Consider the following 26,616-nt stretch of genomic DNA (forward strand, 5'->3'; position numbering starts at 1 on the left):
GTGCACAAGACCCCCTCGTGAAAAAATTATTTCCGAGTCTCCCCACTACGACGTGTGACCCACAATGAGATTGCGCTTTTGGCTCGCAAAAAGAAATTTTGATGTTTTTGATGTGTCAATGCTCCTTCAAATAAGGTTGTGTCAATACTTTTCCATTCTCAACCTCACACATCCGATATCATAAGATCTACAAAGTATAGTTGGCAATTCGAAGCGCTGGTAATATCATTTTTTTTTAATTTCGTAGAAATGCCCAAATGACATCCATAGCAATCCGCAAAGCGAAGCTGCAATCAGGAAAATAAAAGTCGCCACCAACCTGAGGATTGCGGGAATGCCATAAGAAAACCAGTTTGCACTTCCTTTATAGCAATGCGGTACGATCAGGCGAGTTCAAGAGAGTGGAAAGTAGTACGTGCTTGTTGGTACATGAGAAAAATGACTAAACTGATGCGCTAAACGGACGGTGAGAAGGAAATTAAATTGGCGTTTCTGCCACTCGAAAGAAGGAAAGAAAAAGAAACTACAGGAGACGAAATGTTCGTAGAAATGCAAGGTCGTTTATTTTCATTTGTTTGTTTCGCGCCGAAGAAAAAAAAAGAGGTCAGCGACTGGCCATGTTAGGGCAAAAAAAAAAAAAGCGCCCTTTGTCTCACAACAGTAGTACAGCGTCACAGTGCACTGCGTACTGTACAGGCACACTGCCGCGATTGTACACCGCATATTATACAAAAGATATGTGCGCACACAAGTCGCGCGGAGAGGTGCATTGCTCGGGCTATTGGCCGACCACAGAGCCGTGTGAGTGCATATGCAGTTTCGTGCATTGATTGTTCCTTGCATCCTAATATGACGTGTAGCATTGTGAATAAGGTACAGGCAGCATCGTACGGGCATGTAGCATCTGCGAAAGCACTGCTCCTATTTATACAAAATCACAATGCTCTTTCACACGAGGGTAAAACGTGAGCAGATGCACAAAGAAAATAATAATGTGATTGCACATGTCAGGCATCTGTAGTGGAAAAAAAAAGAAAACACAGGCGCGACAAGTTAGTGGTCACAGAGCGCGATGCAGGAGACAGATAACAGTCAACCCCGAACCCGAGAGCTTGTACAATGTGGCACTGATCTGCTGATAGAGCTATGGACAAGAGTAAACAGTGTCAAGGCATCGAAACTGTACAAAAATATGTGTAAACGCACAAAGGAATCTCGAGTTAACAAGACAATCAATACCAGTCACAACTTCCTATACAAAGAGAGAATGAACACTGAGCACGTGATACTTAAGTCGGTGGGTTGTTCGAGACATATGCCTCATTAACCGTGTTTCTGTGTGTGTCAGTGTATGTGTGTGCACATGTGTGCCTGCGTGTCTGTATGTGTTAGCAACGACCATTTCGAGAATTTCCAAGAAGAACCTTGAAACACGTCTTGCACATGCGGCTGCGAGTTTTAATTTATGATTGATAGATATGAAGATGAGCAGATAAATAGAATGTGAGATGAAGTGAGATGGTTTTAAAAAGGTGTCTGCGCGTAGGGTTCGAGGGATACAGTGCAATAAAATCTGTGACGATGAAAGGACGTTATGACAGAATGCATGTTGACTCTTAGGTGGTTAGTTGCCGAGATAAGGAGAAAGAAAGTCTAATATATTTGTGATTGTCGTGTGGCAAGCGACGCCGTACAAATGAAAGTAAAAAGAAAAGGCATCAAAGTTCGGGGCAACGGATCGGCATTGCTTCATCTGTGCTGCTCGCTGAATTAGCGATGCCGCAAAGCTTCACACATCGACAGCCTTTAGAGAGAAACTTAATGTTTTCGATAAGCGAGGAACCGAAGGAGGTAATAAAGGAATGAGATAACAGGAACGCTTGATCGACGCAAGAGGTGTTTGTGTAAACACGGGCACATTGAACAAGGAACACAGACGTCAGCGCAAAAACGCTTCGTAGAGATCAAGGCTCCTCAAGTGTACACACCAAGGTCAGGAAATAAATACTCGACAAACACTAAGAAATGGACAAACATCGACAAGGAAATGAAACGGGCCTCCCGCAATATTGTCGAACACGTCGGGCAAGTACGCGACTTGGCAAGCTGGTGAGGAATGGTCCGAAGCTGTGCGCTCCTTTCTTTGCTTTTTTTCTCTTTCACTTAAATGAAAACACCTTTAGTCCACAATTAAGATGCTCAGCTTGCGGAAAACTACTGAGCATGTCTGGGAAGCTTCCCGCTTTTACGATTACAGTGAAACCACCATATGACGTTTGTATACCTTTCCCCCGCCAATACCGTAGAAACATACGTGACGACCTTATCGAGAAAGCTTTCTTCTGATCACCTATTAAACTTTTCTTATGAAAGCGTCTGCCACGCACAAGAACCTCAAATACGTTGCTAGTCTAAATACGGTTCTAGTTTTTCTAAGGTTCTTAATGGAAATGTGGTAATGTGGACTCGTAGTGAAGGACAACGGTGTCCTCTGAGCAAGCTGGCCCAGATGCCGTTCATTTCTGAGAGATTCGTTTTTCTACTCTTACACTTTCTTTGCTGCAGCTAACGTCCTGCGACCTTCAGACTCGGCAACGCTTATCTGCGCTTCTGCTGCTGAAGATAAAGAGACGCCCAACGGCACTCGCTGGCTTCTGATACCCGCACTGACGTCCGGAGGTGTTAAATTAAAGCAGAGCTAATGTTTAGTGGGTTCTCATGCAGTCTGTCGAGCACAAGGCTTTTCTTTTATGTTCAGATCATTGCGTCTAGTCAAACCAAGGCTGATCAAACAGTGAACAACTTTACTAACTAACGAGTTTTAAAGAGAGATCATTATCAGCTACCAGGAAGCGGCAGCATATATGAAGCGCAGTTAAACGCAGAACAGAACGCTCATTTTAAAGCACTTTGAGTTTTGAACTTAGCAGCGTAACCAGACGGTTCCAAACTAGCGCGACCCGTCCTGACCCTCAGAGAGCGAGGTGGTAGAATCTCGTCAAGAGGCGTCAGTTGAAGGCTGCGAATAGTCCTCAAAAGAACACGCATGAGATCGTAACAAGTGAGTCCTTAGTGGTTATTGTGAAAGTTACAGGTAAAAAGAAATTTAAAAGAAGAGAGAAAGAACAAAGTAACATACTTTTGTGGTTACAAATCGTTATTTGGGATTGCGTGGCATGCGTATAGCACCAGTCACTCTTCGCCATCTTGGTTCACAATACATCACAAAAAGACTCCAACGGACTAGTGCTTCCACCTGTTAATCTATCCATATTCACTGGAACAATACATTAACGCGCACAGCGACGATACTGGATAATTATGCGCGCTCTCTCGCGAGAACACACTCGGAACGAGAGACGCTCGTGTGGCATTTCGTGAAAATTTCGCATTATTGAACAATTATGCATGTGTTTCATTCGTCGCAAGAAACTTGGAAGGAAGTGCCCATTAAAAAGAGTATATGCAGAAATAGTGATTCTGAAGGTCATCGCTAAATAACACTGGTTACTGAGCGGGCACCTGCGATCCCAGCATCAAACAGATAAAAGGTCAGTAAGCATGTAGACATGTGTAAAACCCTCTATTGGTAAATCGACCATTAACTTGTCATACAGCGCCTCCTGGTGCACTCTACGCGCACATACTCCGGTTGCATCGCAAAAACGGACGCAAGAACTGCAAGCTCTATTGAATGAGGCACACATTGCTTAGTGAAAGCAACGTCAACGTGCGTCGGCTAAGCTCAGTGCCTGATCAGTGTTTTCAATGAACACGGGCTGGAGGAAGGCACCTGTATCACCAAACGTGAAACCTGCCACGACACAGTCGTTCGATCAAGACTCAGTTACGCGGACGTCTAGAGGACAGCCATTCCGTGCAGAACAAAGGCACTTAGTGTCGGCAGCTCTTTGTTTTTATAGCTACAATTCTATCGTGTGGCGTATAGGGGAGACCATGCATACAAGTGTCGTGAAAATGCAGCCCTTTCCCTGCGTGCCACTGCGCTTTCCGACAAGCATTTGACGTTGCTGGATACAAGAGAAACAACAGGTCATCACCGCGCTTGCTGGACGTGAACACAAACAATAGCACTGCTTGGAGAAGAAGAATGCGTCCTTAAGTAGTGTGCCTGAGACCAGGGCTTCGTAATTGCTCCTCGTTCGAGTACAGGTAACAAATGCAATCGCCCGCTGCCGGGCCGACGCGTTCAAGGAGCGTCGATCGGCAATAGCCAAAACGTCTAGTTGTGACGCACGGCTCGTGCAACTCGTGATGCGCGGTCACGATTTGTTTTGCAAGGCCTGACTTCCGGCCAGCGGAAGTAGCGTCAATGCCGCGGTCGCGCGGGTGCTGTGTGTGTGTGTGTGTTTGAGTGTGCGTGTGGCGTTTCGGGCATGGTCCCAGCTGGGCTGCTGTGCTCTGGGCTGCCCTCGTCTTTGGCGGTAGTGGTGGTTCGCTCGCCCCACGGTGGCGAGGGAACGAGGTCGTGCGACGCCGACGCGACCGGCACGCCGGGTGCCTTCCAGGATGTCGTGTCGACGGTCGCTTCACGATGGCCGGCATTCGGACCGACGGTGGACCCGGGGTAGACGTTGCCGAGCCACGGACGACTCGGATCGTTTGTGACGCGCTCGTTTCTGTCGGCGAGCCACGACAGGGACGCTACCGAGGGGTCATCCGTAGCGAGATGGGCTCCTCCGGCGTAGTAATGAGCCGCATCTTGATTTGGACGTCCTTGTCCGTGCTCGGCGTCAGCTCGAACTTTTGCACCGTCTGCCGAAGAAGAAAGCGAAGAGATCGTATTGTAGAGAAAGTCCAACAGGTTCGACACCCGCGCTGATGCAGAACAGGCACGTGACAACTCTATTCACAGCACTGTGCAATGTTTTGGTAGCTTTGTAGAAGCTGACATCAAGAAGCATACGTGATGTTGTTTAAGCTGCAGCGGCAACTGCAGAAAAGATAGCATAACTAAATGGCATAGGCCCACTGGATCCACTTTGGAAGCAGATGAGAGACCATTTCACCGAATGTTGTGCGTTCGCTCTCATTACATTCGCTACTTATATTAACAGCAAAGCATTTGGTTTCTGACATCAACTCAAATTGCAGATAATAATTAAGGAAACGATGTACAACATATCACCAATTTTCAATTCTGTGGTGCAAATTTGAGTTTACGTTAGGTTATTTGTACATTGGACATCGCTAAGAATACATGTACTGAAGAAGCACATGTCGAATGCGGAAAACATGTTTCCTGTAAGCATCATTATATTTCATTAGAGATATGTACGAGCCCATTTCTAAGCCAATGCTACTGTGTCCTCGCAACTCACCCCCTCAACAATGGGGAGCTCTCCTTGGCGTCGCAGGGAGACCGTAATATTAATCCATAGCTGCCACCCATTAATTTGCAGTGACATACCACAGAAGCTAAATAGTAAAGTTTTGTTGTGGCAAGAAAGTTCATGCTGATCAATCAGAATCCGTGGTTATACTAACTGAACTACCATGAGATTTGCAGAAGGCTGTGCAAAGGCAAGCTAATCTATACAAATGGAAGCGCTAGTAACTGAAATAACACACTGCCCAAAAGAGTACCCGCAGAAAGCAGCATGATAAAGGTAGTTCATTAAGTGATTTATGTTTGCCATCCGCTTGGTGGCTGCTGCAATGCAGTGTATGGCATGTTTAAGTTTCATTTCCAAAAGATTAGTGCTGTAACACAAAAGCGGGAGCAAGAGGCTCACTTTCGAGCTAAAAAATTTAGGCATCTGCGTGAAAACTTTTATAGAAATTCAGGGAGTAGTTGGTGCATATGTGACAGGATTAAAAAGCGCATAAGAAACGGACACGGAACGAAAGAAAAGCATAGACACGGTACAGTTAACAGTAGGGCGTGTCCCGTATCTATCCTTTTCTTTCCTGCCGTGTCTGTCTTTTTTTTGTTCATTTCATTTTCAATTTTATTGTTTCCGACAAATTACAGGTGAAGAGAAGGTATGGCAAAAAGACTGCCTCATAAAAGCCCTACCACCACGTACTGTTCAGCAGTAGCGTGAACATTCTATAAGTGATACAAAACGTAGATAGCGGATGCACTGTACGGAAAAAAAAACTTGGTACAGAAAATAAGCGGCAAATAATAACAGACTTTAGTAATTATTGACACATTTTGCACAGTTTCCGCATAACTCAATCAATTGGTGATTACTGCATGGCCTCCGACAGCGGGCAGCACACAACCCGGAGGCCATGCTTAACGAGAAAGTACACGCGCTCGGTACTCACCCGTGCGATGAGGAACTGCATCTGGACCTCTGCCACCCGGCGTCCGATGCAAGAACGGGCGCCGAGGCCGAACGGAAGGCAGGCCCACGAGTTGACCTGTCCCGTGCGGTCGCGATCTCGCAGCCATCTCTCGGGCCTGAACGCGTGCGGCTCCGAAAAGTGCTGTTCGTCCCGTCCCGTCGTGTACAGGGACATCAAGATGAGTTTCTGCAAAGAGAAAAAAAAAGGCGAACACGTCTACGGTGAGAGAAGCAGTCACAACGTGACCACTGTGCCAACGGCTGCGTTGAATTAAGGCCAGCCACAAGTTAATTACGTGTAAAAGTGCGAAAGACGGAGTGGTGATACTAATAGAACGAGAAAACGATTTCCTGCGAGTACATTTTACATTATTATGATGATGACCTTAGAAGCTGGAGCACATCACTGGATGATCGGCCAAGAATCGGGCAGTGGTGTAAACAAGATAGGTGTGTCCGATTTTTTTTATTTTTTGCCTAAGAATGAGCCTGATCTCTACTCAGCACACCACATGGTCAAGGCGCACGCAGTACAGTTGCTGACGGTCAGTTTAGTCGATTAATCAAATCAGTGCCCGCTTTGATAGCTGGTTATTGAGTATAGTGTGTTGAAGACGTTAGCTCCTTTCATCCGCCATGGTGCTTGAAGGTGACGTCAGTAGATTTCACCCTCCTTTCTGTGCTTTTATATTCGTGTACCTTGGATGAGCAACAGAAAGGTAGACAATAGCGAAACAACAGTTTTTTCTTTAACGGGAAACCCTAGCCAAGTTGTTTTAAGGTTTTGCTAGTGGCATCCAAGTTGTCACAAGTTATTTCCCATTCCCGTTAAATTCTCGGAAATTCCCTTTCAGGTGCCTCCCTTTCAATATACATCCGAATGGGGTGATTGTGAGGCATGCCTAGTGATTCACGTTGGGTCATTGAAGGCGGCCTCTATATGAGAAGCGGTGCGAATGAATGGCAACGAAGGTTCTGGAACGTCTTACTCGCTGGAAGTGCAGTGCTGCAATGCAATTTGAACCATCGTCAACTCTCGCCCCGCCCACCTCCCTGCAACAGAGGCAACCTTCAAGGGTGTCACGCGAGCCAGCAATATCGCGCATCCAAGTAACACGTGGGAGCGCTCGGCGGGGAAGTGCAGTGTTTTTTTTTCGCTCCTCTGCGAACACGATACTGCGAAGAAAAGACCGAGCGGTGTCTGGCACGGTCCGCTTAGATTGTACAAAAACTTGGCGCCGTGATATGAAGCTGAGATAGATACAAGTGCGCAACTCTTGAGGTGGCCAGCATATATGCTTTGTCGCACGACAGCAGAAAGAAGGAACATGGCGGAATCTCAGGAAGAAGGAGGCGGAGGGAGGACGTGAAACATTACCGACTCTTTAAAGCTCACAAAAAAAAAACATCACTGACTGAAAAATGTAAGAAATATTGCAGAGACAAAAAATATATATGTGCGAGAAGAATGCACTAGATGAAGCGCCCAAGACTAGGAGTGATCTTTGCAGGCACCTACCCCAGCGGGGATGTGGTATCCATCCAGGACAATATCCTCGGACAGGATCCTCGTCAGGAAAGGTGCCACCGGGTACAACCTGAAAAAAGGATCCCGATGCCGAAGCTCAATAGGACTGCAACCCAACTGCAAACTGCGTGTGCAGAAATGACGCAATAAACAAGAATGTACTGCACGAACTAGTGACTCAGTAATTTCTCTCTTTTCTTTCAGTCTCTGTGGTGAGCACGCCACTGTGGGAACTGTTTCCAACAAAAATTACGCTCTTCCACCTATGGCAAGTATCAAGTTGGCGAGTTGACTCCTGGTACAGTTGAACGGTCAAATGTGAAGTACACCAGGGGACAACCAATAAGATTCTCTTACGGTGAGATTGTTCAATAGATCCAGATCTAAATTGTTATACCATTGAATGACAGTACACCAGCCTTGATAATGTGCTAGACTCACCCGTACACGCCTCAAAACAGTTCACGGTCACTAATACACTCGCCAAATCCTGATAATGCAGTCCTAGAGATTAGCTTGCAGCAGCATCTTTGGTGGTAATGGGGCATATTGGACTGATCGGACAGAATGGCTGTAGCGAATTGCCGATTGACGGTAGGCTGGCACGTTACACCTGATAATCAGTTTCTCCGGGTCCCGAGTTTTGTTCACTTGCTAAGAGCAGTGTTCTGTAAACGCTTATACTCTGTCTCAGGTAGGAAAGCGAGAATGAGCGAAAATTCTCAGGAATTGGGACTGACCGTAGGGCCTCCCGGATGACCGCCTTGACGTAGGGTAGCCGCGCGAGGCTCTCCTCGGTGATTGGCTGCCCCGCAGGTACCACACTACGCACCGAGTGGAGTAGCCGCTCCTGCTGTTCGGGGTGTTTGGCGAGAAGGTACAGCGCCCACTGGGTGGCATGCGACGTCTGCGAGAAAAGAATTGACAACTGGTTAGTGAGCGTGGCCATCGTGAGCACTTTCGAGGTGCGGACGCGTTTGTCCGTACGCCATACCAAAACTATCAGACCAAGTAAAACAAACATATATCGAAAAAGGCACAGCGTTCGTTCATGGCAACTGCTGCAGTGTTGCCTTCGTTGTCGTGCGAGATAACGTTGTTCTCACACTTCCTTGTTTCTGTGCCATTACTTTAACGGCGCACTGTCACACTCTCTAGCATATACTTACGCTACAGCAACTGAAACTAAAACGTACATTGGCTAAGTGGTAGGATAGCCATGCGCGATGCAATGAGGGGCCGTTAGGATGCGAATGCTTCCGCGAAACCTACTGATTGCACCGCTGCTGACTGTCGTGTCGCTAACGGAATTGAAGTGGTGAAAGCAGAGTCATTTCAAATGCTCGACAAAGGTGAGGTTGACGACCAAAAAGTCCAAGCCAGCAGAAAACATGTGAGGTTTGTATCAATACAGAACGCAGTTGAAAATCGCGCTACAGTTGTGCATGATGGAACGTCAATTTTATGAGTGTAGAAGCAAAAATCTTTCACAATGGTGACGTTCCCTTTAACAGCTATACCTCTTTTCGATTTACGCGGATACAGATTGACGTTTTGTGAGTGGAGATACTGACCGTGTCGGCAGCGGCGAGGAAGAGGTCAGTGACGATGCGGACGAGTTCTTCTTCTGAGATTTTCTCGTTGAGCAAGAGTTGACTTAGAATGCCTTGGTTGTGCTGGGCAGCGGACGATGGATCTTTGGCGATTGCTTTCACGTTCTCCTCGACGTAGTCTCTCGCTGCGAGTAAAAAAAGAAAGCGTAGGATCTCTGGTTTAGGCATCATACGAAAGAGATTCGAAAAAGTCGATGGCAGCGGAAAACAATGTAGAGCCTATTGGCATTACTCCGCAATCAACGTGGCATACTGCTACTCTTTTCAGACTCTTGACCCGTTACTGACGTTGTGGCAGCAGGACCCATTTTAGCTTACATTTTCAAATCAGCTTGCGCACAAGCTTGAATACAGCACTACGTTTTGTTGTACCCATGATTATTAGATACAAAATACTGTTTATCGCACACGACGAAAATTGCAGTACAGACCGTGAAAAGTGCTGGCAACCACCTGGGCGACGAATTTGCAGATTATGCTGCTGCTCACATTTCTAACCCTTAAAGCTTCCCCGAATACCTCGCCTGCTAGACGAGTTATTGAGGAACGTGGGATCCAGAAGAACGTGCTCGTGCCCATGGGTTTCCTCCCTTACTTTGCATTGTGCAACAACCGTGCTCGTTAACTTAAAAAGAACTGTTTGGCAAGCCACTGCATTTGCATACTTAGCGATAAAACAGTAGCCGCCGCAGTACGGCGCACACCTACCGAGCTCGAGGGCACGTCCTGCTGCCCGGACGAAGCGCCGCCAGACGGGCAGCCGAAGACGGTAGGCGAGGCGCGGCGAGAACATGGACATCTTGGCCGACTCGTTGAAGATCTGCTGCACGCAGTGGACGAACTCGTGCACGTTGTCCATGCTCGAGGTTTGCGCGATGCAACCCAGCCGCCGGCCAAAGATCATGGCCCCCAGCGCTGCAGAAAGAGTGCAGGACAACCGTTAAACGTGCCACGGGTTGCGACAAAACAAGCTTCGCGTTCGCAATCACAAGTGCCCTCGGCTGCACAAGCTTGCGCAAGACACGACAGTCTAGCTGACCGCACAAAAAGCAAGGACTCACACTGCATACTTCAACAGGCCAGTATTACCGTTTTGTATAAAGAACTGGTACGATTTGCAGAACAAAAGCGCCCTTCATCACTTCGATTTGAAAAATGAAATCCGAAACGAAAATGAGTTACTGCGTCTTGATATGATTTCAAGTTTTTCAAACAATTTGACATTTTTAGCAATTCATTGCTCCTGTCAAGTTGTAACTACGTTGCTCTATATTAAGTTCTGTGCATGACACGCGCTCCTGTCTAGAGGGCACACTTAGGCCCCCGAGTTTTTTAGCGCTCATTATCATTTTCGCATTTCTAATAAAATCATAACAACGTGAAACGTACATTCTATGGACCAGTTGTAAAGTTCACGCTCGACGTTTTCCAAGATGCCTCTGTCGTTGCGGGCTTCATGCCACCGATTCAGAAGGTCCGTGATGACGTCGTTGAAGACGGGCACGTTGTCAGTGACAGTCTTCGTTTTGAGGAACACATTGTTGAGGCTTCGGCGTCGGTCGATCCACTCCGGGCCATCCCTGCGGTCAAGTGAACAAAAAAGTAGGACAAGAAAATGAGTGCCGATAAGTCATATGAACCCCTCCCTAAATTTTACTGTGTAATCGGAACCATCTAAATCAAGTCCCCTTGGTTGCTGTACATCCACCCCATGTCGCGATTTCGCCAGTCACTGTATTCTCCTGCGGGACAGACGCCGCGAGTCGGCGCAAGTCTCTGTGAGAGTTATTGGACAAGCATCATGGAACACACTGACTCGTTTTTCTAGCAAGCATGCGCAAGGCACGACAGGAAAATAAAACAAACGAATGGCCCAACTAGAAAGAGTCAATTCAGAAAGCGTAGATACTGTTCCCCTTGTTCGAACTGTTAGTTCTCGCCGGAAGTCTTGGCGCTCGTATCCAGGCTTCCCGCCTTTTCAACCTGGCAGTTAGCGGCGCAGCAGAAGCAAAGCGGTTTCTTTGCGCGGTTGGTGACGAACGGCAGGAATCTAAAGCTGCGCTAGAGGCGTACGATGGACCGGAACGTCAGTAAGAAAGCAACGATACGGCAGTCGAGAGGTAGAGAGTCGGCAACGTGCGCCAAGTAAAAACAAGGTCGAAAAAAAATCACGGTAACGTTTCACTTCGTGGACGCGGGTCACGTGGAAGCATATCGGTGATATAGCGCACACGACGCTACTGGCCCTCGGTGCACCAAGACACCTACACTTTCCGCATCGCAGATCGTATTAAAAACGGGACTCGCACGGCTGCGCCCTATGTTGCGGCCGCCGGAGTAGAATGCCCAATTGTAAACATTCGCTTACTGTCTAAATTACTTAGCATGGTGTTAGCGCGCACAAACCAACATGAACACTTCACACTCGACGACCGCGGACGCTCGCTGTCAAAACGCTGGCGTGAGGAATCGCGGCAGAAGCAGCGAGCGAAGTTACCTTCACGCGGTCTATCGCTTCAACGCAAACTGAGCGGTGAGAGCACAGCGCACGCAAAGCTGCGAGCCGTCGGCCCACCCAGACTGTGCCTGCAAAGTAAATCGCTTTCGAGGTAAAGCCCGTGCTACCGCTTGCGGCCACAGAACAACGCCCCCCTTTCTCCCCATCTACGGTGCCATGCGCGCCGGAATACGGTGCGCTTCCTCCCCTTGCGCACGTGAGATTGAGCCGCCATCGTCGGCTCACCGCCGCACGCTTTCGCGCACGTGGCGCACGGCACGCGAGGAAAATGTTATCACGAGACGAACCCGGTACGTATTCGTAGCAAAGAAAACCTTTAGCAACTCCCAGAGGAGGTCAACCCCAGTGCGCCTCGGCCTACCTTTCTCCTACGCAACGCCTCGCCTCTCCATCTCCACATCGCTCAACGTTACGTACACATTATTCTAGGTGGCGTTACATTGCCGCGCGCTCCTTCGTACTTTACCCGGCACGTGATTCTCTTCACCTCCAGGCGCGTTTCTTGCTCGCTTGCTTCGCGGCTTCAGATAGACTGCGCCGATTTTACGGGCTGGCCAGTTGCGCTTGCGCGCAAATGTTAAAGGGGCAAACGAATCTCGCGGCAGCTGCCGAGTCGCATGCGCAATAGCGCTCACCGAGAGAGACCGAAGAGTAGCGAAACAAACGAGCAAACCATAAGCAGTAGTAGAAGAAGAAACGGTGGACGATGATTTACGAGATGTCCGCCTGTGCTGTGTGCGAGCGAACGCGCCTCCTGTCACACCGCCATCTGTCACACGCGAGCACTGCGCTGCCCTTGTCGGAGGAGAGGCAGTGCACGGGCCCCCTCTGCCACGGGAAAGGGAGGTGAATGTTGGTTTGCGGACGCCACGGCGTACACCGTGGCGGACGCGAACGGCAGCCGCCACCCCCTGCATTTGGAATGAACGAGACGCGCGTCTCCCGTCAGGAGGCGAAGAGTGAGGAGAGGGGGCCACCACATGTGGGGTTCCCATCAGGGTTGTCGGTCGGTCGGCCTCTGCGCATACACCTGTTGCGGAGACCTAACCTTGGCCTTGAAACCACTTTCAGCGCCCCTGGAGGACCGGACGGCTCGTTCCTCCATTCCCCGGCCGGCTGTGATTCATGGGCATGGCTATATAACTCTCGGTTTCTTGTAGCACTGTTGCCGCGGTTGCTGCTGCTGCTTTGCTCAAGCGTGTCTGCGGCTCTGGTAACGGTTTGGCGGAATGCTTTCTAGGCGTTCCCCATCACGCCCGCTTGGCTCTGTCGTGTATGCGGGCCCGGTGGGCATGAGAGACGGCCGAGTCAAATCTGCTCACTATGTGAGCCTCGAGGTGTTGCTCATTCTTTTCTGTGTCGCTGAGGGAGAGACGTCGAAGTCAACTGGAGACTGACTGCTAACGATGCGAGCGCTCCTGCTACGTTTTGGACGTGTAGTTTGCAATTGTGAACATTCCTCATATTCCTTGCATCTCTATATTTTCTTTTCTTCTCCGACAACTATGTTTTTATATTTACCTTCTAATCAGTGTCGTGCCTTGCAGTTGGGTAATTCCGTAGTCTTGAGTAGTTAGCGCAGTTTCAGCACACACGCTTCATTTCAGGAAACCAAGGTATGATCATCGACGTGTCATACTGTGAACAAGAAGAGTTCTGGAAACCTATGTGAACACACCCACGCCTAGTGCATTTATAAAAGCACTTGTACGGATACACGCCAGCTTCTCGCATTTTCTTTATCGCGTTTGTTTTCGTTCCATCAGCCCACCGATTCGACGCACAGCTCTGGTTCAGCTGAGGGTAGGTTAACCCCCGAGAACTTTCATCGCTGTTTTCCCACAAAGCACGCAGCTAGCTCTCGTGACCGAAACCACCAGTTTATTCTCTCCCAAGTACCATCCGTTGCAAGTGGTGCTATTTGTGAGGAGGTAAACCGAGACGATTCGTAAGGAATAAAACTGTCGGCATGTCTACACGGAAAGAAACACGTAAAGATCACGCCGCAAACGCCCCCCCGCCCAAAGGTCACTGGAAACTGAACAATGCGCGAATGCAATTACGAAGATGGGCATAGGAAAAATGGACCTTCAGGGATCAACAAGCTGCAACGCAGTGTCTCCCGCGTGTAGAATTTAGGTATGTCATCAGCTAAGCAGGTTCACAAAAGAATCAACATGGCGAACGAACATCCACACGCTTTCCAATTACGATATGTTGCTGCTTTCGCACGTAGAACCAGAGTAGAGTTTAGAACAGAACGGGGCCGGTGCTAACGAAGCTCAAAGGCCCTTTTCAAATATACCGTTCTCCTATTTCAGCGACATTCTCGGTTCGGTTAGGCTATTTTTTAAAGGATGAGAAATGCTAACTAATTTAGTTGTTTTACATTACAAGTAGCTACGATTAATGTTAACTTCGATCACCGGCTTGTTCAATTTTCTCTTATGCTAAAGGATATTGATAACCCCCTTCACCAAAATCGTCCCTCAGGGTCAAGGTTGACAATTATCCAATACTATATATATGTAGAATTAATCCGCAGACTTGATCATTAGGGTGAACACGTGAAGCAAGGCCAACATAAATTCCAATTAGCCCGTTTGCAACTATCTCATGTTAAAATCGTGAACCAGTGGAAATGCATAAACGCGCTCTACAGAAAGCTGTCAATGCGCAATCTGAACACCATACGCACCTCCGTACAGCTCTGCGAATTTCCCGTCGCGGATCTCTTCGCGTTGTCTGCAAACTACTCCGCTCACACTGTTTGCAACTTCGACGTCGAAATGACCCGCTACGGCATCTCAAAGGTCACTGCGTTTTAGCTGCTTAGCACATAAAGTCTAGCGTACGACTCGCTGCCAAGGCTGTCGCATTGTTCACACGTCCAACGCAAAGGCGCCCTTAAAGTCCAGGCGCTCAAACTCGAGATATTAGTATCATTTGGTTACCTTAAACCTCGCCGATCACAAACGTCACCTGGTGAAACGAACGCCAGCAAAGTCTCGGTGTGCGTCAGAGTTGACACTGGGGAGACAACGCGCACGTGTGTCAATGGGCGACGTGTCTTCGAGCTGCCGCTACCGTGATGCTCTCGGTCTTTCATTCCTTCCGCCTTTTTTTTTTTTCATTCGCATCACGCACCTTTGGCGATCACCGAACAAAAGCACGGATGTGCACGGAAAGCTCGGGAATTCCCGGGAAGCCACACTGTATACGCCTCGATCGTTTGCGACGTGGTTATGCACACGGCACGATCATACACCCGCGTCAGCGCGCGACCTTTCTGTCCGCGCGCGGCTAACGCGCGCACAGCTGCCGTGACGACAGCGATGAGTCTGCTCCTCATTTAAGGCGTTCTATATATATATATATATATATATATATATATATATATATATATATATATATATATATATATATATATATATATATATATATATATATATATATATATATATATATATATATAGGAATGAAAAATAAATAAATAAACAGATGTAGTCATCCTATAGCCTTCGCGGCTATCTCTTTTCCGCATAGCAGACAGAAGCACATCAAAAATACGCATGTAGTAAGAAAGGGAAAAGAAACCACGTCATAGAGCCAGAAATCCACAGCACACATTGTTTCGTTCTTTCGTTCCACCTAAGCACGATCAAAACGGCATCGCGTTGATAGCAGCGCCGAATGCGAGACTGACCGTTTTCGTAATCTTCTCATATTCCACTTAGGAAGGAGCAGCTCGTTATTTTCCACAAAAAGTACTGAATATGTTTCTCCCTCGCGACAGAGGCCGGCGCACAGATTCTTGACGACGCTGAAAAAAAAAAGGAAATTTAATAAAAAAAAAAAAATAACACAGCCCGGGTTTCCGGAATCCCCCCTGTGATTCGGACCTGCTGTTCTCTTTCATTGTTTTCTCTCAATGCACTGATCCACTTGACATTTCTACGCACGAAACGCCGTCAATCTCGCACATAAAGCGCGCATTATTAAAGCTGATTAAATTCTATAGCGTCAAACGGAAGCGATGAACGCCAGACACTTCGTATACCCCGCGAACCGCCATGCAGTCGTCACGTGGGCATAGATTTTACACCGATCCATACTTTTGCACCGCAGCTGTTAGCCTTGCTGGCTGGCAATAAATTAGCACACTGAAATTTTCCGCACTAAAGTTTTTCATTTCGTAAACGAATTTCGCCAACAAGTGTAAGTACTAAGCTAGGAGGCGCTCGCTTCGCTGTTACAGCACACTGTTAACGCACTGCTGTTCTGCTCCGGGAGGGATGCCAGCTGAGCGAGTGTTCACAATAGTCGCACATGCACATTTAATGAGTGCAGGAGACAATGTAGTGGGCATTAAAGATGCGCCGAAACATTCCCACAGCTGACACTAGCGTTACGCGAAACCTTTGAGCCATTTCCTGACGACCAATCTGTGAGTCTCTGTAAAAATAAATTTTCAATGTCTGTATACTTTCTGTAAAGATCCGATAGACTGCCTTTGTTATCCTGTAGACTTCTCCTTAAGTCTATACATTAGTTGTTATGCTGTGTGTCGGCCGCAGTCATTAGCTTCATATGATACAAAGACTTCCAAATGATTGCTTTTAGGCATGGTCTGTAGATACAATATTAGACGAACAGTGTAGGTCATTGTAGTCCAAAGGCTGCCGTTTGTATTTGTAGAATTGATGAAATGGCATTTAGAGCAAGCAATAAAAGTAAGAAAGATACTGAAGGAAGAGTGAAATGCTTAGACTATAAAAAAAAAAAAAAAAAAAAAGAAACCGGCGTCATACAGCCAGCCTTAAGATAGACACACCGCGTTCGGGTTTTGCGTGGCGTGAATGGATTCGCGCCACCTTTGGTAGCCACGTGACATCAATGAAACCGACGGGCTTCGTTTATCTCGCCATTCAGGGTCAGCTCCGAGAGGGCGCTGCTGCGACGTGGGTAGAAAACAATTCATAAAAGAAAGAAAAAAAAGAAGGGTGTGGAGACAGGTGAGACCACCAGACGTGTTTCCTGCGACTGGGGAGGCAATACGCATGAGGTCGGAAAGACGACTTCAAAAGTAGTTTGCAGGCAAGAGAGAAAGATGAAATGAAAAAAGAAATGATAAGTCAGCTTGCGGTCGGCGCTTCTTGCAGATAAAGTGTTGCCGTCTTGCGAAGGACAGGTTTCGGCTTCATCGTTTCTTTTTCTTTTTCTTCCCCCGTTTCTTTGCCTGAAAAGAGGTATCTTTGTTCTTTGCTTCTTTTTTTGCCAGATCTAACAGGGTGTGCCGTCATATGTGCGGGGCTGGGTGCACACTTTCCAAATTTGGTGCCTTTCTATCGCTGAATGAAACCGCCACAGCGCGGTCATTGAGACCATGAAACGCACGGGTAAATTGAGCGCTTTCTGATAATAGTAGGACGACGTTAAAATTCTGTGCATTTTTGTTTGACGTCAAATACGGCACGTTAAAAAAAAAAGAAAATGAGCGGGACAGCTACTGCCACATACTGATACCGTCGTAACCTAGTTTGGGGTTGCACCCCGCGGTCTTTATGTAGAAGTTGAGGTTGTTGTCTCAGCTGAGGCACTTTTTTTTTTTTTATGGACGAGGAGTAAGCGCCTGTTCGCATGAGCCTGCCACGCAAGTCAGCGCAGTTTATTCCGCGCAATTTTCACGAAAAGCTTGCCAGCACGTAGCAAGTCCTAAATTCTGTAGCCATCGTATTGATAAAGCAGGATAACGGAATACGGAGTAGCAGGAACGTTTTTTTTTTTAATGCACCAGATAATCTAGGCGTTCCCACGTTCCCCCCCCCCCAAAAAAAAAACACCTTAAAATGAAAGCTGCAAAATAAATATGAGCAACAAAGTAGTCTGCACAATAAATAGCCCATGCAGGAATCGGGCACCCTTGTCGCAGCCGAGTTGCCTCATTGGGGAGCTGTAGCTAAAATAACGCCTACATGCCGCCATGGCCTGTGAAATGAACTTACGAAATGCGAAAACACCCGTGTACGTTAAACAACCCCAGGTGGTCGAAATTTCCGGAGTCCCCTACTACGCCGTGCCTCATAATCACAAAGTGTTTTTGGCACATAAAACCCCATAATTTATTTTATGTTTTGATTTGGAATGCAACATTTGCGTAACTAAAGTCTATAAGTCAAATTGCATAATTAAGTGAATGTGTATTGTACTAAAATACGGAGATCTCGTCATGCCGTCGCACGAATGAGTTTGAAATCGCATAGCCCATGCAGGCGTTGGTTGGTTTTTGTCTACCAAATGCTATACGCATCCGGACACCACGAGACTACGTATATATAGACCTCCTTGGAGATTTTTTTCACATGTGTTAGCTCTTCTTTTAGGCGCCGAAACGTTCTGTTACGGGCGTTTTTCAGCTCATAGTACGGCTACCATCACCATCATCAGAAATCGCAACTTTGTACTGGGCAGGTATTGCCACCGCCGGAAGCAATGCGGCCGGCGCGCTGTGGCGTTGTTGGTATCCCTAAAGATGCGGCTGAGCGTATAGTCAGAAACAACCTCAAAAGGGTGACAAGTTTCGCCAGTGGATGCCAAGAAGAATAGTTTTCGGTGCAGCTTGCGATTTCTCGTGGCAATTGAAGAAATTCGCGCTTATACTCCGACTCGCTTCACACGCATTTTTCCCCCTCCGCATAGGTGGCGCCCGTATGCGAAACTCGATATGATTCGTCGACGAAGAAGGAAACAAGATGGTGTCGGAAAATAATAATATTTGGGGTTTTACGTGCCAAAACCACTTTCTGATTATGAGGCACGCCGTAGTGGAGGACTCCGGAAATTTTGACTACCTGGGGTTCTTTAACGTGCACCTAAATCTAAGCACACGGGTGTTTTCGCATTTCGCCCCCACCGAAATGCGGCCGCCGTGGCCGAGATTCGATCCCGCGACCTCGTGCTCAGCAGCCCAACACCATAGCCACTGAGCAACCACGGCGGGTCTGTGTCGGAAAACCGGCGACGGTGATTGCATATAAAGTGAACCAGCTGTCAGTATCTGGTCTTGAGTGATTCGGTTGCGTCAATATTCGGGCGTACCGATCATTGTCGGCGCATCAGACGGAAATGAATGAATGAATGACCCTCCAAGATTTAACACTGGCTCGTGAAAACAATACAAAGATAGTCAAAATTGAACCTGTGGCAGTCTTAGTCGAGTCGGATTGTCAAGGACATAAAGGGAGGAGAGTGTTGCAGAAGGGGGCATAAGGTTTTGGAAATGGTTTTAACTACATGCACATACACAATAGCGTGCGGACGGGTTTTTTGCGTGTGGGCGTGTGCTGTCGCGCGTGCTCGCGTATCGCTTCTCCCGATGCCCGACTGACGCCGCTCTATCGGTTTCGGGATCTCGTTCACGGACTGCAATCACAGCGAATAAAAAAAAAAAGTGGCAAACAAACGCGCAAGGCTGAATAAATGCTCTCGTAAAGCATTTCTGTCGCTTTCCTCCTTCCTTCTTTTTCTTTCGTACGTCCATATGATTATAGTTCGTGTTGTACTAGATCCTACGCATTTATCGGCCGAGAGACATTTGTCTTTGCCACTTTGTTCCTTGCCGTCGATAATGGCGCAGTGCAACATATACGTAGATCTGTCAGAACATAAGGTCCCGAGACTTGCATATTGATGCACGATTCACACAGGCGCCGTAACGCACAGCGTTTCTCATTTCTTTTTTGCTTGATAAGGCGAAGAAAAGCTTTTATCAAGGGCGCATTGCGACGCAAGGCAGTGTACTCTAAAGAGGTTGGCCAACTGAACTGAGCGATAAGATGGCACAAAGAACCCGCTCGCGCTGGCAAGAAACAAGTTGTTTCGTGTATCACTCGGTCTCGCAGATGCGATCGAAGTCAACGACCGCCTCACTGAGCTGTTTCTTTTATTTCGTTAAGCTGGGTGAAGAAGCGTAAAAATCGAAAAGGGGGGAGGGGCAATTTCAAGGGCATTAGAACCCGTCGTTGGGTTGACCAATTATATTTATACTTTTATTCGGGGATTTTATGTGCCGGAATCCCGCTCTCATTGTGAGACACGCCGTAGTCGAGGACTCCGGCTTGCATGCTGCCCCCATAGGAATGCGGGCCGCAGCTGGCGTGGATCGAACCATGCGCGCTGCAGAACGCCGCAACTGCACTGACACACTCACCAAGCCGCTGTTATCTGAACAATGAGACAATTAGTTTGTGTCGGAAAGAAACCTTTTCCAGTGGCCGGGTTCGCAGGAACACCACGGGTATGACACGGCGTCTTTGCAAGAAAGAAGGCCCGCCAAGCGCGTGCCTGACGTATCACACCAGTGTAGACAGTCGTCCCAGTTTAAATGGACGCGATAAGGGAAAGAATGGACAGTGAGGGATGCCAGCGGGAACGATGTGAACCGAGTGTCTCTTCCGATACAAAGACAATCCGCAGACAGCAGCATACGGCTCCCAGGATTGAAAGGAAGCTAGATAAAGGGACATGAAATTGAGTGCCACGGATAAGTGGTGTCCATGGAATACCCCCTCCCCCGAGAACAAGTGATACTGGAACGTTAGGAGGGGTAAACAAACAAGTAATGTAGTACTTTCGTGGGGTGTACACGATGCGACAGAACTACATCGGCTAGTAAGCAGTAGGATGAGTGCTCACTTTCAAATGCCTAACACTTCAATGAAAAAGCATGCATGTACAAAAGCTCAACAAAAGATACATGACATATTTCCGTGCTAACGCTGAGCTCCGGAAATAGACAAGGTGTACATATATATATATACATACACATACACACATATATATATATACATATATATATATAGTTTCGCCTAAAAGATTTAAGAGTTCCGTATTCGTAAACGCCACCGCTGCTTGGCTACCACGCGGGCATGTGGAGCTTGTACGATTAACACGACGTCCTACAATTCGAGCCGCCGCTTATGCTCAGCCGAGACGACATTTAATGAACACAATGCTAAAACATTCCGGCGATGATTGCCACCGCTAAGCGACATAGGCACTTCGCGAGGCAAACTGATCTCTGGGAAGTGCGCGTTTTTCGCTCACTGCACATTTTCCACGATAAATACGCCGCGCGTTTCCTTCTGCGGGATTGGTGCGAGTTCATGGGAAACAACAGTAAGCGCAGTTCCTTAATACCTTTCTACTGTCCATTAAAAGACATAAAACTGTCAGCGGGTAGTAACTGCCCAAATACATGTACCGCCGCAAGTATTGTTTCGCAGCTGTTGAAAAATATGAATCATATCTCGCCTTTCTTTCGTGTTCAGATTTGCAGCCTGCGTTGTTATTAGCGACCAATGAATCACTGTAATGCTTTCGAGCCTGCAAGCGCGAACCGCTATCAAATTGTGTTTCATTTTTGGTTCCTCTTTTTTTTTTTTTTTTGTAACGGAACCGGCGCTCCGCATTTTTTTGGCGTCGAGGCCGTCGACAATGCTTCGCGGTGGTATCGCAAAACTGACTAGAAGAATGCCGTGTGGGAGATAAGCGAAACAGAAAAAAAATATATATATAGAAGCGTAGATGGATGCTCGGATACAGAACTGCGCTGTCACTTCTGTCGCCCTGTTTGCAACTATACCAAGTTGTGCAGCCTTTATCTCCTCAACTCTGTGTTTCAACTCAACGCCGGCTCTTGTCCATGATATCTGCGTGATTACCAGACTCGATGACAGCACCACGACAATCGCGTGAAGAAGCATGCCTGGCACCAGTGCAGCGTTTCGTAATTATAGCAGTTCGTCTCGAGAGCGTCTGCACTTTACCCGATATGCCGCAGTCTTTACGATCAAAACACCGTATTTACAGCTACAGGCTTGCCTTCCTAACCTGCCGCTACGATATTGCGTTGTCAGTGAGCCAGTCACCTGCCTGTTGGTGTGTATTTGTTACGTCCAAATCCCATTTGTTATCGTTACTTGCCTCAGAGGTTATTGGTCCGTTAAGTTGTAAGGATTCTACAGATAATTCGAAGGTGACATCAGAAAGGAAGGTACCTACCAGGGTTGATTGGGCGAGTTGGTATTGCATTCTAGAAAGCGCTCTGTTCCTTTATCTGACCGGCTCGGCTTGTTTCTTCCTTTGTATGTTGCGCTGTACCAGTTCAAGAAAGGTACCCACCACAATGCGGCAGCGCGTCAAGCGTCTTTCTTACTGTTGTAACAATGCATGTGTGTTCTGAGCTGTTCTTCCAAATCAATGTCCCGAGTCAGTCACACATCCGCTTTCATGGTGGTCGTCTTCAGAATTATTCGTGTTATTGTGATGCGATTTACTCGCATTTTCAAGTAACGATCTGAGATGAAAGTCCCCGTCTGGACGAGATAAGTTGAGTAGGCTCTGAGCTAGTAATTTCTCTTCCCCTGCAACACATGCGAATTATGAACTCGTGCGAAATGCAAATGTCCTTCATCAAGATGTGCCGCGAGGTGCGTGCTATTATAATTCGCAAATTTCTTTCGTTTAAGAGAAAACGCCGACAACTTAACAAGTTCAGTTTAGCGCGTTTTACTGCGGACAACCATTAACAATCGCCATATTTTTTAGCAGCGTGCAAAATGCGCATTATAAACACAAACGTGAACACAAGCCCTTTAACTATCAAATAGAACACCAGCTGTTTGTGTCGTGACATTTGTTTGTGGGTTGTCACCCTCAAAATTCCCAGGAATATCTTTGTCAAGAAGTTAAGACAAGATATGAGAGGCTTTAGCGATACAATGGTGTGGCAATATAACCCGCATGTCATATAGCAAGACGTGGCATATACGTGTACCTAAAGATATACGGAAATTTTCACTCATGGACAACTCTGCCGACGCCGCGTTTTCTGCGACGCGGGGCCATTAACGCTATCGCCTTAAGAAAGCAAAAGAAAAGTTTTCAAGTTAGCGGCCGAGCTACTCTAGGTTCTGTAAACCCCAAAGGCTTGTAAAACGGAGATGAATCTCAAAGAATTTTCGAGAGGTGAAATTTACGAATAGGTAATTTCAGTAAAAGCAGAGAAAAACATTGCGGAGGAAGCAGCGAATGGCACCGCTGTAGCAGGTGTTAAAAGCAGCATCTACGTCTCACAAAACAGTCGATAGTCAAACAATATCGGAATTTGCGTCGTTGTTTTCTTTGTTCGAAGCTGTCCACTACTGTAGAAGTTCGCCTCACCCGCTTAGCACTTCATTCGGTTACTCGACAAGGGGTGCCGCCCGACATGCCTGCAAGTTAAGCCGTGAAGCCAATAGTAACTGATTCACGAAATGCGGTAAACATGCTAACCGATTCTCTGAACGTCTGGACTTCGCCACGCTCCTCGGTTGACGGATACGCATGCACAAGCACGAGGATCACGTGCTGGAATAACATGAACTCAAAACTTTGGCACGAGGACAACAAGTTATCCAGCAACGACTTTCCAAGAAAGGAATCGGCAATTCAGCTCGAGCGAATGACTGCCATCGTTTATTATTTATAGTCCAGCAACGCCTAACATGCAGTTGGAGCTTTATTCTGCATATGCATTTTAACCATACCGATCGTGATAGCACCTTTTTTTAGAATTATGTAATTTTTTTGCAATGCGCGCACGGAAAACATTAGCGTGGACTATTCGTTTAATGTAACAGCAGATTAAATGTCATTTGCTATTCACTGCCGGCCAAGTGTTATCAGCGCTCTGATATAGCGCGTCTTGAAATGACTACGACTTTCCTAATTTTTCATTCAGTGGGCTGCACACTATGTGAAAGGCATGCCGTACATTCCGAAGCATTTAAGGCAGCACGCGTGCGAAGTTCAAATGCTGCGCGTAGAATAGAGGCTCCGCAGCGATGCATGAGCTGATCGAGTTGCAGTGGCGCCTACCTGAATGGATCTGTCACGTACGCTTGTCCTTCACCGCCGATATCAGCGAATAGTGTCAAGCGCCGCTATCGATTACCTGCGCGCCGAAGTTTGGAGCGCATTCCCATTGTTCTCTGTGGTTAGAGACGATAAGACTCGAATAATTACACAATCGCACTGGTAGGAAGCTTGCAAGGAACGCTCGCCGGCGTGCTCATGTCAAGCAGTGTTGTAGAGATAGGGCGCGGACTAATGGATAAAGTCAACAGCCACTCGCCTCCGCAAAAGCACTTAAGTTGCGGCGATGCGACTGTCAGAGCTAACGCACACCTTACCGAGGGAGAAACCGGTGATCACACTGGTACCGTACTTTAAGAACGTATAAGAAATAAAGTGGGTGATCGAACATTTGAAACGTCGCAGAGGTGAATACTAAGAGCCTCACGCGTCAGACTTCGCGAACATCCATCTCCATACATAACACTTGGAAGCATGCTGGCACCTCGGCACGGCATATTTCGTCGGAAAGTACAAACACGGGAAAAATACGTAGTGCAGCCGTAGCGGAGAAATAAAAGAAATCGTCGTATAAGCTCGCAACGACGTTGATGGAAGCTACATACGTCATCGTATATATCAGACGGTTCCACACAGGAATGACGTTCGGGAAAATACGCGCATCGCTTAAGTTTCGTCTCTACAGCAGGCTGTTGCCAGGAAAGCTAGCGCGAGTTACTGTTTCATCCAAGCCACTGTAATCGTCGACGATTAAAAGCATGAAAGTAGTTGCCGCACTACGAACGACCCGAGTGACACTTCTTAGCCGCGTTAAGCAAGCGCACACACGAGACGCGTTCACAGTCCACCGACGGCCCGAACCGGGAAAGGGACTACTCACATGAAGAAGAGTCCGCGCTGAATTCCTTTGACTTCGTTGTAGATGAGCCAGGCCTCGGGCACCATGTGCATGGGGAACTTGCCTTCGTTGGTGTACACCTTCTGAATGAGCGCACTGTCGGCCACGAAGACAGCGTCCACGCTGCCTAACGTCTCGCGGTAGATGGGTCCCAGCTCGCGGTGCCGCCGGTCACAGTACTCGTGGATCTTGGGCGCGCCCCCGGCCCGCAGCACGTCCATCGCCGTGCCCAGCACGGGCAGCCCCTTGGGACTGGGCAGCGACGTGAAGGGCCTCCGCGCCGACCCCTTCGACACGTACGGTTCCGCTCCGCTCCACGACGCCTGCTCCGCTCCCGCGGAGCGGTTCGTCGCCGGTTCCAGCGCCGCGCCGCCGCGATGGAATGGGCAGCCGGCGGTGTCACTGGAGCGCGCGCGCCGGCCCAGTCCGGCCGCGGTTTGACGCGCGAGGCGACGGGCTAGTGCAGCGGACGACATCGGTGTGCGGCACGCCGCGGCGCTCTTTTTGTTTTTTGTTTTTTGCGCGTGCGGTGCGCGTTTTCACGACACACGCGGGTCCCGCTCCGAATACAGCCCGGCAAGTCGAAGCCGGCAGCTTTTATGCGCGGAGAGGGCGAGAAAAGGCGAGGAGCGAGCGCGTCTCTCGGGGCGGGCTTCTTCTTCGCCTCCTCCTCCTCTTTCGCGGTGAGCGCCGACGACGGCTCCGCTGTTCTCCTCCTCGCGCAGATCGCGCAGCAGCTTCTGTTCGCGGCCGCCACTGCCGCCACAACGGCCTGCACAGAGGTCGCAGACGGACGTGCTGGAGCGCCGCGCGTTCCTCGCGCGCCTGTTCGTCGTCGGCACCAGCTGCGAGTCTTGGGAGTGTTCGACGAGGCCTACCGTCTGCAGAAAGAGAGAAATCCCAGATGTGTATGTGCGTGCGCGCTTTTGTGACATGTGTGCGTGCGTTTGCTTGTGAGAGGGCATGGCGTGGTGTCTGTAATTTACAACCCCTGTAACACTGGTACTCTCGACCGTGCCTGGGTAACTTTCAAGAACGTTGTAACTTCAATCCTTCTTAGTTGCGCATTCTTCTTGCTCCGATCGCTCTCGGAATGTTGAGCACAGATCGACTTCAGCGAGATTCGGAAATGCCCGTGCAATTTTCACTCGCGGGCTCTCGAACGGGCTCATTTGAGTGCAGAGCGAAGTCCGTGTTGAGATGGAGCGTAACTAGAAATCGGTTTCAAGCACGCTTGAGTTTGATTCTCTTATCGCTCGGACATGCTTCTTGTTTGGATAGCGTTTGTACAGTTCGATGCATGTTCACTTCAACGAGTATCTGAACTTTCGGCGCGATAGAGGTATTAAAAAAAAACTAAATTCCGCAACTCGGTTCGCAAACAGCATTGCGTGGCGAGGGCGACAGAACTAGAGTGCTGGCTCTCAACAGATCCGGCCAGTATTACTGTACCTCTGCAAGGTTCGTTCAAGTACGAGCTCGCCGAACTGCCGCTTTTAATTGATTTCGAAAAAGTGAAGCTGTCCATATGTCTCGCACAAGAAAAAAAAAGAAGGCTGCGCCCTGCAAGTGGCCATGAAAATAACATATATTATTTAGAAAAAGAAAAGTTCGGGGAACTCGGTGATCGTGTATTATTCACCATTCTTTCCGCTCGACACATCAGGCTGGCCTTGTGATGGCCTTTGCATCATGCGTAATTGACCACATATTAAGTGCGAACCCAACACAATATCGAGAAATTAGTGCTGTTATGCTAAGAAACCACTAAACACGTATGAACGACGAAAGGCCTTCCGTTTAAACAGTAACGAAGTCCCTCCAAA

General features: G+C 48.0%; 1 protein-coding gene across 1 annotated transcript; it reads right to left on the minus strand.

Moving 5' to 3' along the window:
- Positions 1-542: 542 nt before the first annotated feature.
- On the minus strand, positions 543-25,735 carry sad (Cytochrome P450 family protein sad). The gene is made up of 8 exons (XM_075684733.1): positions 24,773-25,735; positions 10,848-11,038; positions 10,167-10,373; positions 9,420-9,583; positions 8,586-8,752; positions 7,837-7,915; positions 6,298-6,504; positions 543-4,776 (listed from the first exon to the last, which is right to left on the minus strand). The coding sequence occupies exons 1-8, from the start codon at positions 25,264-25,266 to the stop codon at positions 4,666-4,668; spliced, it is 1,620 nt and encodes a 539-aa protein (XP_075540848.1). The 5' UTR covers positions 25,267-25,735; the 3' UTR covers positions 543-4,665.
- Between the last annotated feature and the right edge of the window lie 881 nt (positions 25,736-26,616).

Source organism: Dermacentor variabilis, chromosome 3, assembly GCF_050947875.1.
Source record: "Dermacentor variabilis isolate Ectoservices chromosome 3, ASM5094787v1, whole genome shotgun sequence".
NCBI classification, from domain to species: domain Eukaryota; kingdom Metazoa; phylum Arthropoda; class Arachnida; order Ixodida; family Ixodidae; genus Dermacentor; species Dermacentor variabilis.